The 22,783-nt window shown below is 40.8% G+C and overlaps 1 protein-coding gene across 2 annotated transcripts in view; it reads left to right on the forward strand.

The window, feature by feature from the left end:
* Positions 1 to 22,783, forward strand: part of ARMH3 (armadillo like helical domain containing 3) — a 119,347-nt gene that overhangs the window by 51,879 nt on the left and 44,685 nt on the right. For both annotated transcript variants that reach the window (XM_084290513.1, XM_084290514.1), the window contains one exon: positions 2,536 to 2,611. In XM_084290513.1, coding sequence (XP_084146639.1) covers positions 2,536 to 2,611 — 76 coding nt within the window. The remainder of the gene's footprint in view (positions 1 to 2,535; positions 2,612 to 22,783) is intronic.

Raw genomic sequence — 22,783 nt, forward strand, 5'->3', positions numbered from 1 at the left:
TGAGAGAGAGAAACTTGTTAAAGCAATACATATTTTTAGTCAGAAGAAAATAAGAGCAGACCCATTGCCTCTCTAACAGCCAGTTGCTGTGATTTGAAGTGGCCAATTGTGCCAACAAATTTATGTGGTATTACACATTTCATGCATTTTTGTTTGGTCCATCAATTTGTAGTTTGCATCCATCACATTTAAGAGTGTCAAGTCAAGGTCAGTACATGCTGCAGAACTAGCCAGCACAGAGAAGCACTCAGTGCAAACAAGAGTTTGGAAAAGAATTTAAGGAACTTTTATAAAAGGAAGCTTGCTGTGCTAGACAAATCACATCTAGAGTAGTCATTGCCAAAACAAACCAAGAAAACAGCCCTCGCAAACCTGCTTGCAATGACAAGCAAATCACTGGACTGAAGAATGTGCCTACTGGCAAAATAGGGAGAAGCTGCCATCCTTCAGAGAGAGAGAGACGTGCTGGAGTGCTACCAAGTGAAACCCATCAGGGAAAAGAGTAACAAAGGAGAGCAAAGAATGCATGGAGGCAAAATCAGACTGTGTATACACAGGAGCCTGTAGCTAGGGGTAGCTGCAGCAAAGAGTGGTGCAGTGCCTACATGCTTGAAGCTGTGAAGAAAAGACTGAAGCTGTGTTTTTTGCTTGCTTTGTTCTAGAAGGACCTTTATTCTGTGCGCTCCCTGCTCCCTTCTCAGTTTGATCGCCCATCGAACAACAGGAGTTAATATAAGCATTTAAGGGGAGTTAGGAGCTGTGGGACAGAGACAGTTGGCCACAGCACTCTCCTGACATGGGAGGGAATCATCCTCACCAAAATAAAAGGAGCCAAATACTCCCTGTAATTGCAGGCGAAAATGAATCGCCCTTTTGTATAAACTTCCTACAGTTTTCATCTGTTATATAAGGGATCAGTTGGTCAATTTTGCTCTCTGAGCTCAAAAGATTTTTTGCTAACCCATTTCCTACTCCCGAGAACTGCAGTTAGTAAGATGAGGTGATTTTATTAGTCAGTAATTTTTTCAAACCACCTTGTGGAAGCTGAAGGAAAGTGAATTGGATAAATAATACTCTGAAATACTTACTCAGTCGGTCTGTGATAGGCACATCTGACCTTTTTGAACACTTCATATATCACATGAATGTTTTCCATCCTGCTACATAGGACAAACTCATTTGAATTAATGTTGTAGAAGCCTGCATGGAAACTCTCTGAATACGTTACTTCAGATATTCAAGTACAGTACCTACAGTTTGCCAAAATAACGTTACTCAGAGCTGACTTTTTTCCCCCTGCAGATGACATGTAATGGTAGCACGAGGAAGTGATAAGGCAGCACTGTCTTGAGTTGATGAAAGCCGTAACTTAGCCAGGCTAAACTAACAGCCTCCCTTGGCTTTGTCAATCCAGCTCACAGGGGTTACAGTCACCCTTCTATCTGCTCACCCTGGCAGCACAGATGAGAAAAAGACTTTATCCTTTAATTTTCTTGTTAATATATTGGAACTTTGTACAGTGGAAGTGGAATCTAGGTGTCTTGATGTCTTTTAAAATTTTCTGAGTCTGAGCTTTATCCGGATGTTTAAGGACTAAAAGCTTTTCTGTGCAACAATAGGCAAGCCACTGTTCTTATGGATTCACTTGTAGCATCCATATTTCTAGTTGATCATAAATACGGAGGAAGTGCTATTGCTTCACTTCCAAGTCTAAGGCAAACTCTTCTTGTAGAATGCAACGCTAGAAAATCCTGTATATACAAATTCATAGAAATTTTGCTTTTGTTCAGGCAAAACAGAAAAATAATCCAAATATTTGCTACTGTTTCATTGTTTTAGTCCTTAGCAAGAGATGTTCAGGTAACTGCCACCATAGAAATGCTACAGATTCTGACCTAGATAAATATTTTGGGTGCTCTGGCAGGGGAAAAAAAAAAAAAAAAAAGATTCCCTAGAAGTTCTTCCTATTGCTGAATGTTTTCAGATCTGCTCCCAAGTCTGTCAGAGACCATCTGTGCAACAGAGCAACACACTCATTCCTACGGGGAGTGTTTTTCCCTAGGCTGGTGTGTAATCCCTCTCTGCAGTTACAGATAAACAGGGAGGTAAGGGATCCATCACTGCTGGGTTAGATTTGTATCACAGGATGTAGTGCTGTTCAGGTGGAATCTTTCATAAACAGGAGCTGCAGGACAATAGCAGCGTGTAGAATAAAAGGTTTAATTGACTTGGGATGCTGTCCCGTTTCTGAGGGAGAGCAACTTTAGTACGTGGTAATGAAATCAGTCAGGAGAATTAAGACTCTTCTGTCCCCTGTGTTTCCTGCCTCCCAGGTGTCCTGCACACCTCTTCCATGTTCCTTCATTTTCTTATACAGGCTTCAAAGAGAACTGCTTTGCATCACAGATGGTCATCCTTGAGATGTTGCTTTATTGTGGTTTGCAGGCTGCCATCCCATCTAGGCAGACGTGTGACATTTTGGATGAGAAGACTGTCACTTCTGTGCCAGCACTGTTAACTGTCTTTTCCTTTCAGTTCTGAGGATTTCTACCAATGCCGGTCAATGGAAAGAGCCTGCAAGCAAGGTGACCCACGCGTTAGTCAATATTAGGTAAGGAGTAAAAGTTAATGACAATTTTAGAGATTCTTGTCTTGTGTGTCTGCATTCTTATTATGACACGTTCCCATTTGTTGTATTGAACTTGGTTTTGAATTTGTTTGCTTTGTTGGGCTAAATTGCTGCTCTGAGCAGGACCCTCTGGGATAAAGAGAGGGTCACCAGGGTTTGATTGTCCTTTTCCTAATAATTCTCTCAGCTCTTCTGTAGACTGAGTGCTTTCAAAACATACCACAAGCTGTAATGAATTAATCCTCGCAGCATCCTTGGGAGAAGTTATACAGTAGGGAACAATGCTGTGCTGGCAGGACGATTGTAGCCTAATGGATTTCTGTTGCGTGATTCTATTGCAATTCTATGAAGCTATGAAGAGGACGATAAGGCAGCTATAATAAGCAGATTCCAAGCCTCTTCTAGGATGACAAGATTTCAGTGCCTGTTTGAAATTGATTATTTAGATGTTTCAATATTCTTTTAAACTTATTCTTTCTGTTAAAGGGCAGAAGTTATGCTCTACCCCTAAGGTTAGGGAATATCTGGGTTGTTTTGTGCTCTATTCCTCCAAGGCAGCTGTAATTTCTCTTTGTGTCATGTGAAGCCACTAGTACTGACCAAGCTGGAGGATGGGGTGCTGGGACAAGTGGCTCTTAGATCTGGGTGACTGAAAAATAGAAGAATGAGAGAGAGAATTTACTGTTTATCTCTGGCTTTTAAGCAGACCGTAAGAGATGAGTATACTGAAAAAGCTTCTGCCGATTGCTACCCTGCTCATTTCCCAGGTGCTCTTTCTGAGAGGTACGGTGTCTTTCTGTGTAACAGCAAGTAGCTCAGTATTGCTAGTACTTGTCATTTTTCTTAGTACAACAGAGATTGTGTAGGGCAGACTGTCTGAGGGCATCTATCAAGTCAGCATACATCTTAGATGTCTATAAACTACCTTAGTAAGTCTGTGAGCTTAACCTCACGTCTAGTTCTGGAAGATTTGTTTTTCTCCTACCGTTATTTTTTTTTTTTTTTTTTGTAAACAGACATAAATGAATGCTTGTGGGCAGATAATGTGCTCTGAATGAAGCAGCAGAACAGATAGCTGTTGGCAAAGTAATGTCATTTCATGTGACACCGTGTCTGCCGTGGGAATTCTCTGTATAACCAGAGAGAAAAGTCTAATCTGGGAAAAGATTTAAAAAATAAATAAATAAAGCCACCAGCAACAACAACAAAAATACAAGAGGTCATAAAGGGTTTACGCTCGCCTCTGGGTTGTGCAACCAAGATTTTGTGTCTATTCATTTGCTATTGGCTTAACAACTGTTTTTGTAAGGATCAGCATGCAACTGAGAAGAGATACCAAAAAAATGGCACAGTTACCTCTCTCTGGACAGCCTGTATCAGAGGGCGGTGCTGTCTGGAGCCTGTGGAGCCTCCAACATGTTTCTGTACTAGATTTTAAGTAGATTTTTCCTTTGTTCTGTTCAATGCTTATTTGTGTTGAAATTTCATCCGGTCTTTCACAGCCTTTGAAGTTTTCGTGAATGTTTGTTTTTCTTGGTGAAATTAGACAAAGCCTAAATTAGAGATAATTCAAGGCCTAGAGAGGGATTAGGCTTTAGTCTGTTTGATTTATCCACTTTCCTCTCTCCTGAAGTGGGGGGGGAGAGCGGTGTATTTAATTTGCTTGTTTTTCTTCTCATGCTAAAAAAACAAAGCAAAAAGCCTTATAATTGAAGGGGTCTTTAACTGAGTAGATTTCAGAGCAGCTGGTTGTTGGAAGCTGGAGAAATTCACAGGTGCTGTACTTGTGTGAAGGTGATCGAAGCATCACGCTGTCACGAGTGGTGATAGGACTAGATGCACTTTTTTTCTGTATGAAGTCAGGGGCCTGCGGTGATGTAGTATTTTTCTGACCTGAAGACTGAATTTAGGCATTTGAAAATCTCAGTTCATGCAACAGAAAAAGACACAAGGGGACAGTTCCTCCAGGAATACCTTGAGCCTTCCGGGGTCTGAAGCAGCAGCATCCACAGGAAGAATTAAAACCACGGCCATATATTTTCTTCTGATGTTGGATCAGGAATGCACACTGGAGCCTCGTGCAAACATACTTGTGGCTCTCTGCACGCAATCATGGAGATGTTGCAAGCCCAAATCAGCAAGGAGAAACAGGGAGAGAGGATGCTTAAGTAGAATAAACCCTCTAGGGCTGTCAGGTTGATGGTTTTATTAGAGAAACAGTACGTTAACACGTGCCAATATTATTATACGATGTAATTATGTTATGCATTGATAAGAACATGCTGGTTTCTACTTGCCTTAGCTCCTCATTGTCTGAATTGCCTGGTGTTTATGCCCCTTTGGTTTCCCCCTAGGGTGGCATTAGTATACGGTTTCTTACTTGATGCCTTTGCCATGAAGAAAATGGGTTTAGAGAAATCCACCTCATGTTGGATTTTATTCTCCTCAGCTTGTTCCGTTGTTCTGGAAGGTTTTTATGAGCAATGATTACCTGCTTTTGGCTGCATCAGTGCAGTGCAAAGTCACGCTTTGGTTATATCTCCATCTCATTACAACTGCTATTTAATAGTAAAAATTGTCATTTCCTTATTGTAAGGCCTTTAGTGGGAAAGGTTAAAAATGTAGGAAAAAAAAATCCGTGTGTGAATGGATGATGGTGGGCTCTTTACTAAGTGTCTTAAATCCTAATGTACAATTTTATGTGTATTTCTGCAAGGAGAGAAGTATTTGTCTACAGCTTCTCAAGGGTGCAGTGGATCTATGTACAGGAGGAGTGGGTGGGGAGATGCACAGAGCATCCCATTTGTACCCCCCACGGTGGCGGATTGACGAGGTCATCTGATTAATTGCTTGTTACAGGCAGGCTGAGGAACACGTAGAGAATCTTTGATATAGTCTTGTTTATTCTCAGCTGGAGAGAGATCCCACTTTGGTTGTGTATCCTATTATTGTACTAACTGTGTAGCTGGACCTTGTTCTCCAGGAGGCAGCGTAATTGGGTTTTGTTGTTGCTATAACTTTATCTGTGTTTTTTTTTTTTCTATTCCTTACTCCAGTGTAAAGAATAATCATGAATGTTATTTTCATTGAGCATTGGGAGAGGGGGAAATATTCCTACTTGCTCTCCATACCTTTCCCTTTTAGAGATTATGAATAATTTCTGTCTGACCTAGAGAAAGTAAAAGACAGAATAATAGCCTCAGCTGGCTGAAATCTTATATGCCATACCGAATTTAGTGATCCGCATCGCTGTCCTATCTTATAATAGTGCTTATAACTTCTATCTGCAAATTCGGCTCTGCTTTGCATAAATAATTGAGCTAGGATGGACTGCAAGATGTGGCTGTAGCACTGATGGGGCTGAAATGAGAAGCTCTAGCTGGTAGTGGTTTGAAAACTCACCTCCTCACCTCGGAGGAAATAAGCAACTTTTGATACAAGTAATTTTTTTGAAGCTAATGAGCCTCTTTAAGATAACATTGTGCGGGTTTGCATTTAATGAGAATTTTATTAATGCCAAGTTCAAAGGGGCACCTTCTGATTGCTTACTCAGTGAGGAAGGTGGCAGCTGAAGCCCTGTATTCTTTTAATAGACTTTCTCCTGATATGTGATTTTTTTCCAAGGTGAATAAATAGATTAACTTGATGATTAATGGATTGAATTTCCCATTGTCTGAAATTCAGTCCCATCATCATTTTAAAGTAATTTTATTTTTCTCACTCAAAACACTTCTAACAAGTGGAAAGTAAGTTTGTAGTATGGAATAGGTAATAGATTTTTTTTCTTTTTTTCCCAAAAGCATCTTTTATGTGCTGTTGTAGCACACACTGCAATCCTCACTTGGGTGCTTTCACTCACTTTGCCATTTTGCAGCAGCTACTTTTGTTTCACACAAGCCCTGCTGTGATCTTTTCTTTGTACAGGAGGGGCTGCTTCGCCCAAAGCTCCTTTTGGGGTCATAAAGGAGAGATTGGGGATTTGGAGGAGCACTTACAGCATTGCACGGCTGTATATAAAATGGTTATACTTGCCACTAGTGTGGGCAGGAGGACTCTGAAGGAACATTTATGTCTTCACTTGGGTGAAAGAAGGCCAAGGTGGTCTGTACTTTGTTGTAGGATCCCTGCCATCCCCACCCTGAACTATATGTTAAATTACCAGCGCTCCACAGAACTGCACTTACTGAAAACCTGATAGAGGAGGAGGCTCCGTTCAGAGATCTGATAGAAACTGAGCAGCTGCAAGCAGTCTACATTGTACCTTCAGCAGTGTTCTGCTTTATGGCAACGAATGCAGCATCTCTTCACGGGGAGAAGAGCGAGATGCTGCTAACCTAGTCATGTTGTAAGGGGTGGCTGTCGCATTTATGTAGGATACATTTAAGATCAGACATGCTGATAGGTACGGGCTTCTCTGTAGAGTGGGGGCCTGGGGATTACAATCAGCTGAGACTATTTAAAATACATATTTGTCACTTATCCCCCCAGCTCTTCTCTCTCCATCTCCCTCATCCCCAACCACACACATTTATGCAGACACACACACAAACATATTTCCTTCCAGTAGGAATGATGGAAAAGAGAAGGCAAGCCCAAAGACTGCTCATGAAAATAAGTGGTCAAGAGAATATGTTGCCTTTTGCATATATTTTAAAAAAAAAAATGTGTGTATATGTAATATATATTTTATGTATACACACATGAATTTATCTATGATATTTTATATATAAATGAATACACATGCCTGTGTGAATACATTTATATAAATCTGTGTTATATGTATTTGTGTGCGTATACAAAACCCACACACATCTTGCCTGGGACGATGGGCTAATCTAAAGCCATAACTTCCCGCTTGGGGGGGAGGAAAATCATGACACATTTCCAATGTTGGTTAAAGATGCTGAGTTGTTATTCCCATCAGCAGCATTTGCCAGTGGGACTGTGCTGCAGGAGTAACCAAAAGCTGGGCAGTGCAGAACTGCTGGGCTTGAGCCCTTCAGTGCTGACACCAGGGGGTGCTCAGGCATCCAGGTTAGCCCTGTCTCGTCTCGAGTTTGTTTCCTACTCTTAAACCCGATTTCGAGGGCTGCCACTGGTGGAATAACAACTCCATTAAATTGTTCAGTGAGGTATGTTTAATGGTAATGACCTCTGACATGCTGTCGCTGCTAATCAGTCTAACTGAGCGCAGATCATAGGCTAGTACAAGACAGTTAACAAATTAGGAAAGGGGAAAAAAAAAAAAGGCAATGAAACCCAAAGAGAAACTCATAAACATGTTTTATTGGTACTTTAAAATGCTAATAAAATTTTGCTGAGGTTAAGGATCAAATTGTTACTAAAATGCTGTCAGGGAACTTTCAAGATACGCATACTTATTTGAAGAATTAATTCATGTATTTTTTCAAGTGGTAGCCTGAAAAAATGATCTAGGAAAAGTAAATTCTAGGTAAGGATTCTGGCTTGGTTCTAGGTCTTTTCTGGTGAGTTGTAATCACTCCAGCCTTAACTGAAGGAGCAAAGTTAGTAGATCCTTCTTATCATTTGACGTGTTTTGCGTTGCATGTTTGTCTTGTTATGCAGGGATTTTGGTGCATCAGAACAGTTCCTGAGACACCACAGCAGTTACAGCGGAGCTTGGCTGCTCAGAGTTCGTCTGCTGCCACTGCTTGTTTTTTCACTTGACCTTGCAGTCTTTGGTAGGGAAAGTTTACTTGCTAGGAGCAACAGATTTTGATGTGAACAGGTTCTGGCATTAGCTGGCATCTCAACAAAGGAAGGAGGTGGATTCAAAGGCAAAAACCTCATTTATAGGCCATTGCTACCAGCAGCTTAGTAACAGAAGAATAAAAAAAGAAAGAGGCATTCTTATCTCAGGATGCATTGTTTCATCTTTCCATGGCACCCTACCCGTGCTTCCAGTGTTTTTGTTAACTTTTAGGGTTCTTCTCTAGTTGTGAAACTTTGAATGTTTCATGTCTTTTTACACTATCTGATTTCTTGTTGAGATAGTGGTGTTAGCCTTCAGTTATAGCACTTTATTTACTAGCTGATTCATCTTGGTGCTTTTCGCTTACAGAACGCTAGCCAATTTCATTCGGCTATAATTTGCCTTCATTCTTTCTCATTCATGCAGTGGCTTAATTAAATGTTGTCTCTGCCACTGGCCCAAATCCAGAGAGCAAATCTGCCAGTGGAGTGACATTGTATGGACCAGTTCCACTAACACAACAGCATGGTTCAGCAAGTCAGGTGCATCCCAGGTCACCTTCCCTCTTTTTGCCAGTAGATTCCATTTCAGTCGTTCCTTACTGGGAGGTGTTTCTTACAATGTCAAGGCTGTTTTCTCTTTTGGTTTGCTGTACCTTAATTTTCTGCAGTGGATTTTTGGGAGGGTTATTATTTATGGTAACTGAAGGTATCTAGAGCTGATGCTGATTTTGAGCAAAACTATTTACATCGCAAAGAAATGTCTCTACCTGAGATGCCAAATATCCCTGAAGGCATGTAAAAAGCATGTAGATGTGGTTCTTAGGGATGTGGTTTAGCAGTAGACCTGGCAGAGCTAGGTTAATGGTTGGACTTGGAAAAGACCTGTAAGATTATCAACCTAAACGGCTCTGTGCTTCTAAATGCAACTGCCCTGTAAATAGGGAAATTTGTCTGCAGCCCCTGTTTACTAGATTTGTGCCTGCAGAAAGTGAACACATAAGATGGAGTCACTTAAGCTGCTACCAATCTTTTCTTGATAGCTTAATAGCTTTGGAAATATGCTTGGCACACAGTTTCAACTTTTGGGCTAGTGAATTCAGAGTCTGGAGCTTATTGAGAATAGCCATCAGAGGGGAAAAAATGAAAGGCACTTCTCATTGTTTACATTGGCAGTGTTTTTGATTTATCATAGTGGTGGACCTAGTATTCATTTCTCTGCTGACTTGCTTGCGGATATTTTGTTCTTGAATTCCCTTGCTAGGCACAAGCAAGTTATGTATGAGCTCAGTAATACATTAAAGCATATGCTGCAAGGCTGGGATGCATTTTTGTATGCATCTTGTTGTTGTTGCAGTACAAAATCAAAAAAAGGTCTGCTGTTTTCCCACTTTGAATGGTTGTATTGTTTCATTCTGCTTACGAGAACAGTCTTAATTATTCCTCTGGTATCGGGGCTGGCCGGAGTTCAAATCCTAATTGACAGACTTCAACCTTACGGTAGATACCTTTGTTGGTAGCCCTCTTGAAGCCAAGAAGCAAGAAATGAATAGGTTCTGCAGCCACAGTCTCTTGGCCCCAAAGAACTGGCCCTACTGGAATACGAATGAAGCACAGTTTGAAACAGCTGCTTATAGCTTGTCAAAACTTCGCCCATGCTGTTCTTATTCTTTCAGTAAATATAAGGGACTCTGATCTCCACCGGTCTCAAGTCTAGCTTTCAAGATTTGCTTTAATGGAGGGAGAACATTAAGGTGCTTTCTTCGTAACCCAAACAATGTAAAAATCATTGTGAGCTTAAATAACACCTTTATCCCTTGAAACATAATGTAGAATAATGCTGCTTTGCTCTCTGTTAAAAAGAAATCTGTTGCTCACAGCAGCAGCTGGAATTATTATTCCCTCTGAAAATCTGGGCTGTGGGATGTGTACTTATTTTGAAAAGCTTTTCAGAATCCAGTAACATATATTTCTTATTATCTTCGACTAGCGGGGGGCCTAAAATTTGTTTTTTGCTCTAGAAATGTAAATGTCCTATTCACTTAATTCTCCCTTTAGGACTAAATTGATAAAGTACCTGCTTATTAAGTACATCTGCTCATTAGGGAAACGAAGTACCTACCTTATCTCGAACTACAAGCAAGGATAATGCATTGTTAGCACGACTGCAGAACTGCGGTCTGTTTGAAGATTGCACCAGAAACTGGAGCTCCATTCCCAGGGAACCGTGGGAGGAGGGCATCTTGTTTAGAAGACTTTGTTCGTTAAAAGAAACATGCATCCTAGCTTGCAAAGGTAAAATATTTGTTGTTCAGGAGCTCTTCCTGCTGAAGGCAGAGAAAGTTGCCTTGCCCCTAGCAAAGGGGCTAGCTTTGCAGCCGGCAGTAAGTACTGGTTGGTAAAGCCAAGACTTTGTGTATACCTATATCAGGGTGAAAGTGAAACGCTACCTGCAGTGGAAAAAAGGAAGCACAACTCAGTTGGGATTTTTCTTCCAAAATGTGAAAATATTCTGGGCTCAGATATCTGTGTCCAGTTAGAGACCATAAGAAAGTTCAGCTGGTCTGAATTCTGTTGACTGGAATACCAGCATATTTGGGAGAAAGTGCTGTTTGGGAATGCAAGCTTTCATTCTTCATTTCTTTCTTCTTCATTTTTTTCCCAAATCTTCTATCTAGAAAGATGATTCAGAAAACAATGGGGTAATGCTTCTGATGTAGCCCTGTCCTCCTTAGCTTTGAGGCCAGGCTCAAGGCAAGCTCATCTCATCTCATTGCCTGCCTCAAGGGAAGCTTGCCGCGAAGCTCTGGCAGTCAGAATGTCCATATGCTTGGCAGGTCCTCAGCTGTCAAAGCCAAACAAATTAAGGTAACACTGATCTCAGGAAAATCACCGATGATGGGTGTCAGAGTTTGATATCTCATGCTTGTAAGGGTTTGGTTGAAGGGATGTTACTTAGTGCTAGGAATGCCCCAGTGTGCTTTGTCAGCCTGTATTCTCCCATCTCTTGAAGCAGGTGTTAGCTGACCGTGTTGCTGAATGGGAGGATTCGCCTGCCATTCATTGCTGCCTTTCCGCATGAGGGCAACTGCCTGGATTATGTTACCTGCATGTAAGGGAGGAGGCTGGAGATCTGACCCCAGATAAGACTACGTAGGCAGGAAAAATAAAAACAAATGTGTTTTAGCCAGAGCCTGTTTTTTTTTTTTTGATTGATTGATTTTTTTTCTTTTTTGTCATCACTGATGCAACTTAGCATGACTCTAAGCAGATGTTCTTTTGTGCTGCTGTAGGGCAGGGTGATTTCTGCAAACAGCTTTCTCCATTAAAAGCAACTATTGCCTAAAGTTTCAGTTTGGGTATTGGTCTTGAGACAATACTGCCACGAGCCCAAAAAAGTGAGAACGTGAGTGCTGCCCTGCAGTGTCTCGAGAAGGGGACCTTGCCACATTGGATTCCTGTTTGATAGGATATAAAAACAATTTGTTTCAAATGTCTTTTATTTTGAGGGTGTCCAAACGTGGAATGACCTGAAAAACTCCCTGGCAGTTCTTTTACCCGACTTTGCTAGAAGACTTTGAAAGCCCAAAAGCTCATCTTGCTGCTTTAGTGATTAATTAGGTCATCACTTTGTGTGTTAATTACAGTGACATTTTTCTTCTCATTAGTTGGAGTATGGGAAGTTTGAGTCTGTAGGATGGGAAGTAATGCAACCTTTGTGACCAAGTGGAGGATCACTTCAAACTTTAAAACACTGAATTTCAGTGGTGTTTCTGGGTACTGTGGAAAAAATGCTTCTATCTGCCATGGAGGGTATAGCTGGTGTGTGCTTTGAGGGCAGGATAAATGCCTTTTATTCTAAACAATCTTGTGATGTTGCCAAGACTTTGGATGAGAAACTTTAAGCTGGCTCCTTCTTCAGAAGGTTGTGGATTGTGCCAATTAATGGAAAGCTCTTGCTGCTGACAGAGGGCGTGTGAATATGAAATACCTTACCCGTGTCCTTCATGGGGTGTCTGAAAGGCTTAACAGTGAGCCTCTTCAACAGGACAGTGTAAGTGCTCAAAGGCCAATTGAGCAATTTACTTACACTTTAATTTTTTTTTCTTTAAATTATTTAGTGCCCTCTTTATTTTGCAGCACCATTTGCTTCAGAATCTGGACTTGACATTAACTTTATATGGACATTCGAGATGAGCCTGCCTGAGGCAGACGTTCCTTTCTAAACTCCAGAAGCAATAGGTCTGCCATATGTTGTTCCTAATTCCTTCATCCATTAGCATTTGAAAGCTGTGGTTGCTTTGAGGCTAGCCTGTGTGATACCTTGAGCCTTGCTGAAGGAGCAGAGCCACTGTATAATTCTCACTGGGTAGCTCCTATTTTTTTTCCACTCTCAGTATGAGCTTTTGCCAGAATTGAAAATTTGCAAAACAAAACAGCTCCAAGATTTTAAGTTTGACTGGGAAATAAACTCAGATTGCAGTACTGGAGGTGCTTCCCAAACTCTCCTCAACAAAGATGATCTAAAACTGGAAAAAGGTTGTGCGGTCATCATCCTTGGAGTTAGTCACATTGTGCCTGGACAAAGCTATGAGCAACCTGGCATTGCACCAGACAACCTCCAAAGGTCCCTTCCCATCTAAGGCATGCTGCGATCTTGTGATTCTGGCTTGGACAAATGGTAAAAGAAGCAAAAAGGCTTATTTTGTTTGGGTGCTTTGTGCTCCATCAGGATACAGTTGTTGAAGATGCTGAGTAGAGCACTTATTTAAATCAATAAGAGCTCGTGGTGCTCAGCATCTATTTTCTTTCTCTGAAAGATCAGTAAAAGGTAAAAACGAGAGGTCTTGCAGGGTGCTGCTGCAGATGCCCAGCATTGTCTGCTGTCTCTGAGCTTGCCAGTCGATTGGATCCTGCTGATGAGACTCAACTATGCAACTCAGTCATTTGTAAGAAGAAACTATTCCAGTATGATTAATGCTGTGGTTGATGACGAGGACAGAAAGCGCTTCTTTGAATAATGCCTATAATGGCATATTCCCCCGTGTGTATGTTTAAAGGAAGAGTCTATGCTTATATGAAATTGAGGGCATTTAAGAGGCAGTTAATGACAAGTGAAAATGATAGCTAGGGTAGATTAATTGTTAAATGAATTGTGCCTGCACTTGCTGTCATTTTAATGTGGTATCAGTCTAATTATAAGTATGATGTTATATAGCAGGAAGGCATCAGGAACCAATACTGTTCAGACCAGAGAAGTTGAAAGGCTTAGCCATAACAAGTTTTTCACCAATTTAGCCATATTTTGCCTTTTTTTTTTTTTTTTTTTTTTTCTTCCCTGCCTTCTCTGGAGCACCAAAATCCGTATTTTGAATGATTTTGTATTTGTAAATTCTTCCTCAGACCTTTTTGACAATGCAGTAAAGCAGTATTTACTCGCAATTACTTTAATATGGGTTTTGTTTGAATTGTTTTCTGGATGAGACTATACCACGTGAACTTGGTTTGGAACACAGCTCAGAGATTTTTTCTTTTTCTTTTTTTTTTTTTTTCTTTTTTCATTGCACTTGATCTCCAGGACACTTTATTTAGCTTTGATTTGGCATGGGGCTACTTTACATTAATGTCTTCAATCTGAGCTGAGCATAAAGGAATTACTAGGATGGAAGAGGACTGAAAGCAGCCAGACAGAGGTCTCATATTGTCATTACTCTGTTGCCGGCAGCACAACTCCACAGCCAGAAGATATCTTTTGAATTGATTCTGGGTGACAGTGGGGCAAGAGCTGCATTCTCTAGCAATCTTTTTTTCATATATGGCTTGTAGTCTCAGCTGACTTGAGTGAACTTTGTGTGGTTTCTAGATTAAGTGAAACATTGCCACATATCTTTTAGTAAAGCTTAGCATTCCCTGTCAGGGCTTGGCTTGCATCTACACTGAATGGTTCTTGAGGTCCTTTTTTTCCTGTCTGACTACACTTTTCAAGATAATTTTAAAGAGTTTACTGTGTTTAGAGGGGAAGCAGTTTGGACCCAAGGACACCTAGAGGTTGCGAGCTTTGATTGCTTTCAGCCTGCATATCTTCATGATCCAAAGCGTTCACTTGAGGAGAACAGTCATACTTCTACGTAGTGAGATAGGAAAACAGATCTTCTTTCCTAGGAAGAGAAAGGGCCTTCAAATTCATGCCCTAGTAAGATGAACTTGGATAGGGATGGACACAGATACAAAGAAGGGGGATCATCATGATTTTCTTCAAAAGGATGCTTGGTGTGCGCTTTGCCAGCCCAGCAAAATGAAAACTAACAGTTCCTAATGTAATAGGAAATGCAAACAAAGTGGAACAGCTTCTGAAGCTGAAATGTCATGTGGACAAATGGGCACGGAGTGTGATGAATAAATAGAATTTGGGAGTCAAAGGATTTCAAAAATTGTCCGGGGCAGTCTTGTGATCAGCTAGAACAAAGCAGTCTAAACGGATCTGCTTCCATTTAGAATTAGTCAGGGGAGGATTATCTTGGAGCTGATGATATGAGAGGACAGAGTCCCAGCCTTGCAGCAGTAGGAGCCCAGGTAAGGGAAGCCTGCTGAGGCTCTCAGTGAAGATTAGCAGCCTCGTTTGTAATATCACCTCCGCAGCATTACCGAGGTGGCTCAAACCCAAAGGGTTGGGCAGAGGATTAAGACACGATTCAAATAGTCTAGTAAATAGCGTTGTAGATTCTTTTTTTTTTTTCCTGTATAAGGCTTGTAAAAACTTGTAGCATCTTTTTCTAAGTTATTTTCTTCCTGCATCATTGATTCGGAACCTATTAGTGTTAATAGGCTAGCTGGTTCAAAAAGACTGATGCCACTCCCTCCTGTCACTCAGGGATCACTTTTCCAGTAAAGGAAGACATTTACTGTCTTCAGTAAAATTCAGGGGCTGGCTAACAAATTGCAGTTTAGAATACATTACAGATGATGAATGTGATCTCCTTAAAGGGAAATCTATTCGTTTGACTTAGTGCTCTTACGATTAATTGCTTGCCAGATTAAATTGCTCCATAAAACGCACACTACTTTATTCGATCTCTTCATGATGAGATTAGCTAGGCCATGCTGGTTCTTTGTATGTTAATTACAAGGGTATTTTCTTCTTCAATTTAAATTGTTTAGCACAGTGTGCTTTCTCCTAGCCTCAGAAAAGATGTCTGTGTTTTCCTTTTGACCACTGTTATATAACCTTCCAGCCCTTTTTCCAGAAATGTTCTGGGACTCCTTTAGAGTATTACACACTGAAGACGACTCATTCTGAGATATTCCTGTATTTTCTTTCCTGTGCTACCAAAATATAGGAACAATTGAAAAGTGAAAAGCTTACCTAGGGAACAAGATGTTTGCTCTCTGTATCAACTCAAAAATGAACACTTCAGCAGTTCAGTGCTGTCGACATTGCTGAAGCTTCTGAGAAGATTTGGAGGAATAAAACAAGCATTTTCCTCTTTCTTGGAGGCCTACTGTGTACTCACTGACCATACCCAAGAGTCTTTTAAGATCTACAAAGGGGAATCCCAAGAAGGCTGAAAGGGACCAGAATTGTGGTAACAGCCTGAAATTACTGGAGGAGTGAGTAAATAGCTTGAGGAAAACTTCAGAAAAAGCCATTTTAAAATCTCATAATAAAACTTGCCCTGGTTTCTAGGGTATTGGTTTGTTCCCCCTTCATCAGCTGGGGACCCGACTGTGTGCAACTACCCCCATGTGCATGTTCTACCCCTTTGCATCACTAAGTATGGGATTTGCATATAACCCAATGTTTTCACAGCAGTCTTACAGTGGTTCCACAGGCAAGTTTTTTGTTTGGTTTCTTTTTTTTATAAACTGTTTTTTAAAATCATTCATTCTCTGGGTCTAAAATTGGTGATTCTCTCTTACCCAGCTATTTTCTCTCATATTTTTCATTTTTCACACACCATTCCCTGTGCACTGCTGCTCCCCTCCTCCCAGCAAATAGTGTCTTCTCTTCTACTAGTATTGATTCCCAAAGGCAATTTTTTGCATTAATTAATCCAGTCTTTTATTTGCTTTGCATCCAGAGCTTAGAAAATTCAAAAAGATGTAGCAGAACTAGGAAAGTTTCAGGAAAGGACGGTGAGGATGACTGAGGGTATGAAACCAAATAGGTTATGAGAAGCATTTGTATACATGACAAGGCTCCAGTCTGGAAGAGAGATGGCAGAGAATAAAAGACTATAAAATATTAAATGTCATAGGGAAGTGTATCTGCAAAGAGAGGATGTATCAGAAAATCAGGTAAGTTGAAATCAGATAGATGCTGCTTTGTGTAAAACTTAGGTAAGCTGTGGGGTATCTGAAAGGTTTTATATGAATTTAAAGCAATGATGATACAAGTTAATGGAAGAAAATTCCATTGTGGGTTACTGATGGTACAGATATCACGTCTGCCTCAGGTATCATCTTGAATTGCATGGGACTGGAAGTGAGAGTCATTTCGGGGGTGATACCACTTTATTCATGTCCTGTTTTTATACTGTTCCCTGAGCTTCTGTTTCTAGCTACTTTTAAACTTGTGTAACTAAGCTGGCCTTTGCTACCTGACTCAGCGTGGCAATTTTTAATGTTTATGTAAATTTTATGTCAGCAACTTCTCAGGAATCAGCTATTTACTTTAAAGCCCCTTTATCAAGAGTAAGGCAACATGCCAACATCCCTATACTACTGCTTTCAGGATGAAAGATTACATTTTACTTACAATCACCCGCCTAGGTTATACATGAGGCTTGTTAAATCTGTCCATAATTTTGTGTTGAGAAAGCTGAAATCCCATCCTAGATGTCTGGAGGTGTTCTAATGTGAAGGTGTCGCTTGCTGACATTTTGACCCACACCAGCTTTCTATACACAAAAGGTGGTCCCCAAGCCTTTCTGGGGTTTTCTGCTGCTGCTTGTATGTGCCCAGGAAATACTGTCCTTGGTGATTTAGAAGAGGGATCTCTGAGATGACCGTGCTTTCCTCTGAGCTGCTCTCTGATCCAGCAGCCTTTTGTTGTGGTCTGGGAATGGCAAAGAATTGTGTCATTTTCTGGTGCACTGGTGGAGAGAATGCCAAACCTCAGAGGATATTTTTTCTTCTCTTGTGATTTTTTACTTTAGAATTTCAGTCATTATCTTCGCTGTTCCTTTTTTTTTTTTTCCTCTCCAGAAAGAACTCATGGAGAGCTGTCAGGATCATGAACTCATAAATCTCATGAAAGTAAAAACCATGCCAGCTGAGCAAGGCATGATTCTAATTAAGACTAACAGGATTTTTTGCCTTTTTTTCTTTCTTGCTAGCCCTGATTCAAATATAACTGTGGGGAAGAAAGGTCTTCTTCAGTTCAATATCCTACAGTTTGTCAGCTAAAGAAGGATGAGTTGTTCGGACCTTGTGAGACTTCTTTGATCGTAAAAAAATAAAATAAAAAAATTAAAGGCACTTAGTGTTTTATTTGGGTAAGGGGACAAATCCTTTTACTTGAGCCTTTGCAGAAGAATGAATTGAACAGGGACCTAATCCAGTTCTTCTGTTGCAGGTTACTGTTGCAAAAGAAGTTCACGTTGGATAATTTATTACTCATTCATTTTTCCCTTTGAGTGCTGCAGATCCTCTTGCACTGCTCTATAAATAGAAAGCTCTGAAGACAAACCTCGATTTCACTAAATCCAAAATCATCAGTTCTCATCCAGTGCACAAGTCAGACGGGTTAGGAAAACAAATGGATCAGGGTGAGACCTCTGCTGCGAGTGCCTCAAATAATGATCGGTTCTTTATATAGAGCATTTATCTATGAAGACCAGCCACGGTGGATTAAAAGAGCATTATCTGGGAACAGGCAGATGCAAAGCAGTGCATTGCACCGTCGTCTGCCATCTCTTGTTGGCCCAGCTGTGGTCACTGGCCGTGTCTGTATGGAGGTGGGGAGGGTGTTTCCCTCACTGTGACATAAAGGCTCTGTGGCTCCAGCTGGTTTTGCTGCCCAGTGTTGGTCTTGCAGATTAGTTGTGCCCTGCTATTTTGCCTACCGCAAGCACCGACACAGCAGAGACTGAGAGGATCTGCTTTGGAGTACACTGCTGATCTGACGAAGTGCCAAACTGAATTTGCCTCCCATCCGCTTCCTCACTAGTCCGTGGCGCCTCTGACAGAGCGAGCCATCTGTGTTACAGCCTTTTTATCTGAGCATGGGGAGGGGAGCGAAGCAGAGCTATTGTGTTGCCTGCAGCCTGATATTTTTGCAGCAGTTTAGGTTACCTATCACATGGGAACTTAGCCCTTGCTATTTAGCCCATAGAGGAAGCAGGTAACAGCACTCGTTGAAATGCTGGGTGCTAAGGGTGCTTCCAGATCGTGACTTTCCAAGGAAACCTTTGCTTGTGTATTGTCAGTTACTCAGTTGAAAGAGTTTGCTCAGTGTGGAACGATGCTGCTGTGGAACCCTACTAAGACCCCATCTGCTAAGAGCTTGTATTGATTTGTGTCTTAGTTTATAAAAGCCTTCAATTCTCCTTGTGTAAATGCCATTAATAATGCAGGTGTACTAGATGAAATGTGCTGTGGAAACATCCCAGAAATCATTTTGGTCTGTGTTGAACTGAGCTAATCTAATCATGGTTAGGAGTTTCTCAATAGCTATGAAGCAAAAAGTATATTGTCTTATTCTATCTTAATGTATTAGTCAATACGCAGGAGTGGGAAGGTGGGTATTTGAAAGCAGTAATCAACTTTATAAAACAAGAGCTTTTAATGTTAAAATATTACAAAACTTCATCCGAAACTAGTTGCAAATATACACACAGTGGAAGTAGAGTAAAATCCAGTTCTGAGCCTGTGATTTATCTGCATAATCCTCACATTTGTATGCCTCTTTGTCAGAAGGACTGCGGTGCTTCAGAGCCTATATGTATATATACTAAATAAATCTTTTTGCCCACTCATAGCAAACAGCCATTTTGTGCTAGCAACATTGCAGAATACATTTTAGTAGGGGACATTGATGAATAATTTGTCCTTTTGAGATTCCGTGGGCTTTAGGGCACCAAAATGTATTTCAGGTTGGACTAGGTCCAGATCTGTATGAGAACTCATTGGCAGTCTTGTAGAAAGTATATGGAAGTTTTAGAGGTGACCCGCTTATAGAAATTTAATTGGATTTTTGCTCTATTTTATTATGTGTAAAGAAAGCGAAAAAAGGCAGAGAGATGTGGTATTTGTTAGGCTAAGGTTTTTGATTTTTTTTCTTGTTCTATTAGAAATATCCAGCATGTCACAGCTGTGGAAAGATGATTTTTCTTCAGTGTTCTGTGGTCCTGGGATCTTGGGTTCCTCTCTGCATTGGAGAGACCAACTGACGGACAGTGGTTCCTGCAGAGGAGATGAATGTATTTGCATGTTCATCAATTCACTCTAATCAATGTTTCCCTGGCAGTTACTTGATGTTAGTTACCACAGTTGCAAAATGAAGAATGTGTTTACGTGCTATGAGCATTGTTAATTGAGGAAACATGGCTACAACCTATTTTCCAGAGCTGAGACTTATTTTCCTGTCGTTTTTCTGCACTTGATGGCCCCAAACCTGCTGATGTGATCAAATGGTACACTGCAGACTACAGTTAGAAGCTAATTTCAGAACTCACTAGGCACTGTGTCCCGGCTAGAGCAGGCAAACCATATGAACTAGGTTGTGCTTTGGCAGTCGGTTTAAGAATCAGAGATCATTACCAAAGGAACTGCAGTCACCCAGAGGAACTTTGAGAGCTATTGAACATCAGCACAGGGTGGAACAGAAGTCAGATTGCTGCTGGCCAGGCTTGGCTGGAGATTTTCTCCATTGGTTCTCCAAGTGTTGTTTGCCAACGTGCATGCATTCTAGCTCATCTACACACCTAGAAAACTTGGGAGAGTAAGGTCAAGAGGTATTTAAGAACCTTGAGTGTTAGTTCTATACTGAAGACTATTGTAGTTATGGGATTTCACAGTAATTCTTTTGGTGCCAGCAGCGTGCATCAATATCAATGCTGCAGATTCCAAGAATAAGTGATGTGACAGCACACTTATCATGGAGCATCACCAGAAGGGAAGGATGTCAAGGATGAGCTTCCATAGGTGATGAGTATGAAGTATAGTGCTACATGGTATGTTTTCCAGTGATCAGGAAGGACGTATGAATTTCTGGTGTATTTTGCAGTTACTGGAAGGCAGGCAGAAGGTTAAATCAAGAAGTGGATGAGGCAGAGTGATCTGCGTTGCTTTTTAACATATCAGGCAGTGCAGTTCACAAAAAAAAAAATAAAAAAAATCAAGTTCTTGCCTGCCAAAGAGGGGCTATATCTTAAAAAGCAGTGACTTAAGAAGCATCGAGTGTCAGCTTTGCTATAGATCTCTCATGAAGTGTTCAGCTAAAAAGGTTTATTTGACTCTTGAATTATTAGCAGGAATGGGAAAATGACTTTTACAATCATATACTTTTTTGCAGGTTTAGCTGGTGTCTTTCAAAAAGCGTATTGAAAAATTGGAGAAAGGACAGAGAAGACTTGATTGTCTGAGAGGCTAGTAAAAATGCTTTCGAGATTTCAGCATTTTAAATTTTAAAAGAAAAGTTGAGATATTGTCTTTGGAGTACTGAAGCATCTTTGAGAAGACAAAATGGCAAAACAGAACTCGAGGCTAGATGCTGAAACCAAACTGAAACTACAAATTGATTTAGTTCTTTTGCCCTCTTTGTATATGAACAGGATACCTTGTGGGAGATGCTTTAACTAGTTACTGGTATGAGACTACACAATGCAAGGGTAATGTAAAATGCAACAGCCAGTGATGTACAGAAGTTCAGATAAGCTGATCTGGTGACTTGTAGTTACATGAATCAGCTAAAGACTCAAAGATCTCATTTGGCATTTAAAACTTAACAAATTCATTCTTGATTCCTGTGCTTCAGGCTTGTGTTTTTGCATTGAGACAATTGCCTTGGTACATCAGCCTTAGACCTCCTGAAATGTATCAGGACATTGGTTAAACAAAAGGGCTGTTCTGGGATTTATTTTGAGGGGTTGTTGCTTATAAGGGCATGGGGCAGGAGAGATTCAAGATAATGACAGTGGGCTGCAACCTTCTCATTTTTTCTGTAGCCTGCAGTCACAGTGATGGCCATACTCAGTACGGATGGGCCAGGGTAGATGAGTTGTGCTGCAAAGCAATGCGGAGAAATCACTGACTGGCTTGACTCACACCCAAAATGTCACATTTGTCATTTGTATTTTCAGCCATACGTGTTTCAGTTTTTATATGGGAGCTGGAATTTTCCCCATTGTGTTTTAGAATGGCAACAGCTTTATGATAAGCTGTAATGGCAAAGGAAAGCTCGAGTGCTTCAGAGTCTATTTTTTAGTCTATTACTTGTTTAAAAAAAAATGTTTTTCTTCCAGACCGATTTTCCTCAGCTTTCCATGTTGTGAAATTGATGGACAGGAGCATTAAATCCATGCTGGGATATGGCTTCGAACTTAGAGAATTAAATATGATGTTTATTTCAGTCTCTACTGTGGAAGCTACCATCAAGTACATACAGTGTAAGTGTTGTTACAGTGTTATTGTAGTACTGGTGTCCAACACTGGTCTTGAGGATGCTGGGGTCTTTAGGTCAAAAAACCCTTTGACTTAAAAGGTGCTACGTGTCAGCTTCTAGGGTCTGGCAGCCCGAAGAGACCACTGTCTCCATGCTTGCAGGCACTCTGCAATTTTAATACAAGCAGCACTTCCCATAGCAATGCTTTACATGTAAAGGTAGGGCAGGAACTGAAACTTAGTGGTGTCAGCTGAGCAGGATTCAGCCCCAGCAGAGTGGGCTGTGCTGAATCATAGCTCCTGCTGGAGCTGGAGCAGAAGCCGACCTTTAATGGTTAACTGTCTGCCTTGAGTTTCCGTGAAATGGCTAAAACCACTTTAAAGCAATGGTATGATTGATGGTATGTTGAAAGCTGTTTAATGAAACTGGGAAGGCAGTCAATACTTGACGTAGCTCTATTACTGGGTCATGAAGAGCTGGTTTGGGGAAGGGTCTAAAAGCTCAGCACAGCCTGTGTTGGAGCTCATGTTAGCTGCCCCAATGTGTAAGTGAAAAAAATCTATAGGAGCTACAGGTTGATCTTTGCTCTTGTCCTGCTGCCTCTTAATTCCATCTGTTGGATAATGGCAGAGGTGTTTTGGGTGCAGAAAGGCATTAAGATTTGCCATTGCTATTCACGTTGAGCGCTATGTTTACTCCTGCTCTCCTGTGTTCTTTGTTCTTCTGCTGGCTCTTCCTGCTCGTCACTGTGCAAAAAGAAGACTTAGAGGATTGCCTGAATATTAATTTTTTTCAAGCTCTTAGAGAACTGTGAGAAGTAAAGGTCATGGATAGTATAT

Source organism: Netta rufina, assembly GCF_964035555.1.
Source record: "Netta rufina genome assembly, chromosome: 7".
Lineage (NCBI taxonomy): Eukaryota > Metazoa > Chordata > Aves > Anseriformes > Anatidae > Netta > Netta rufina.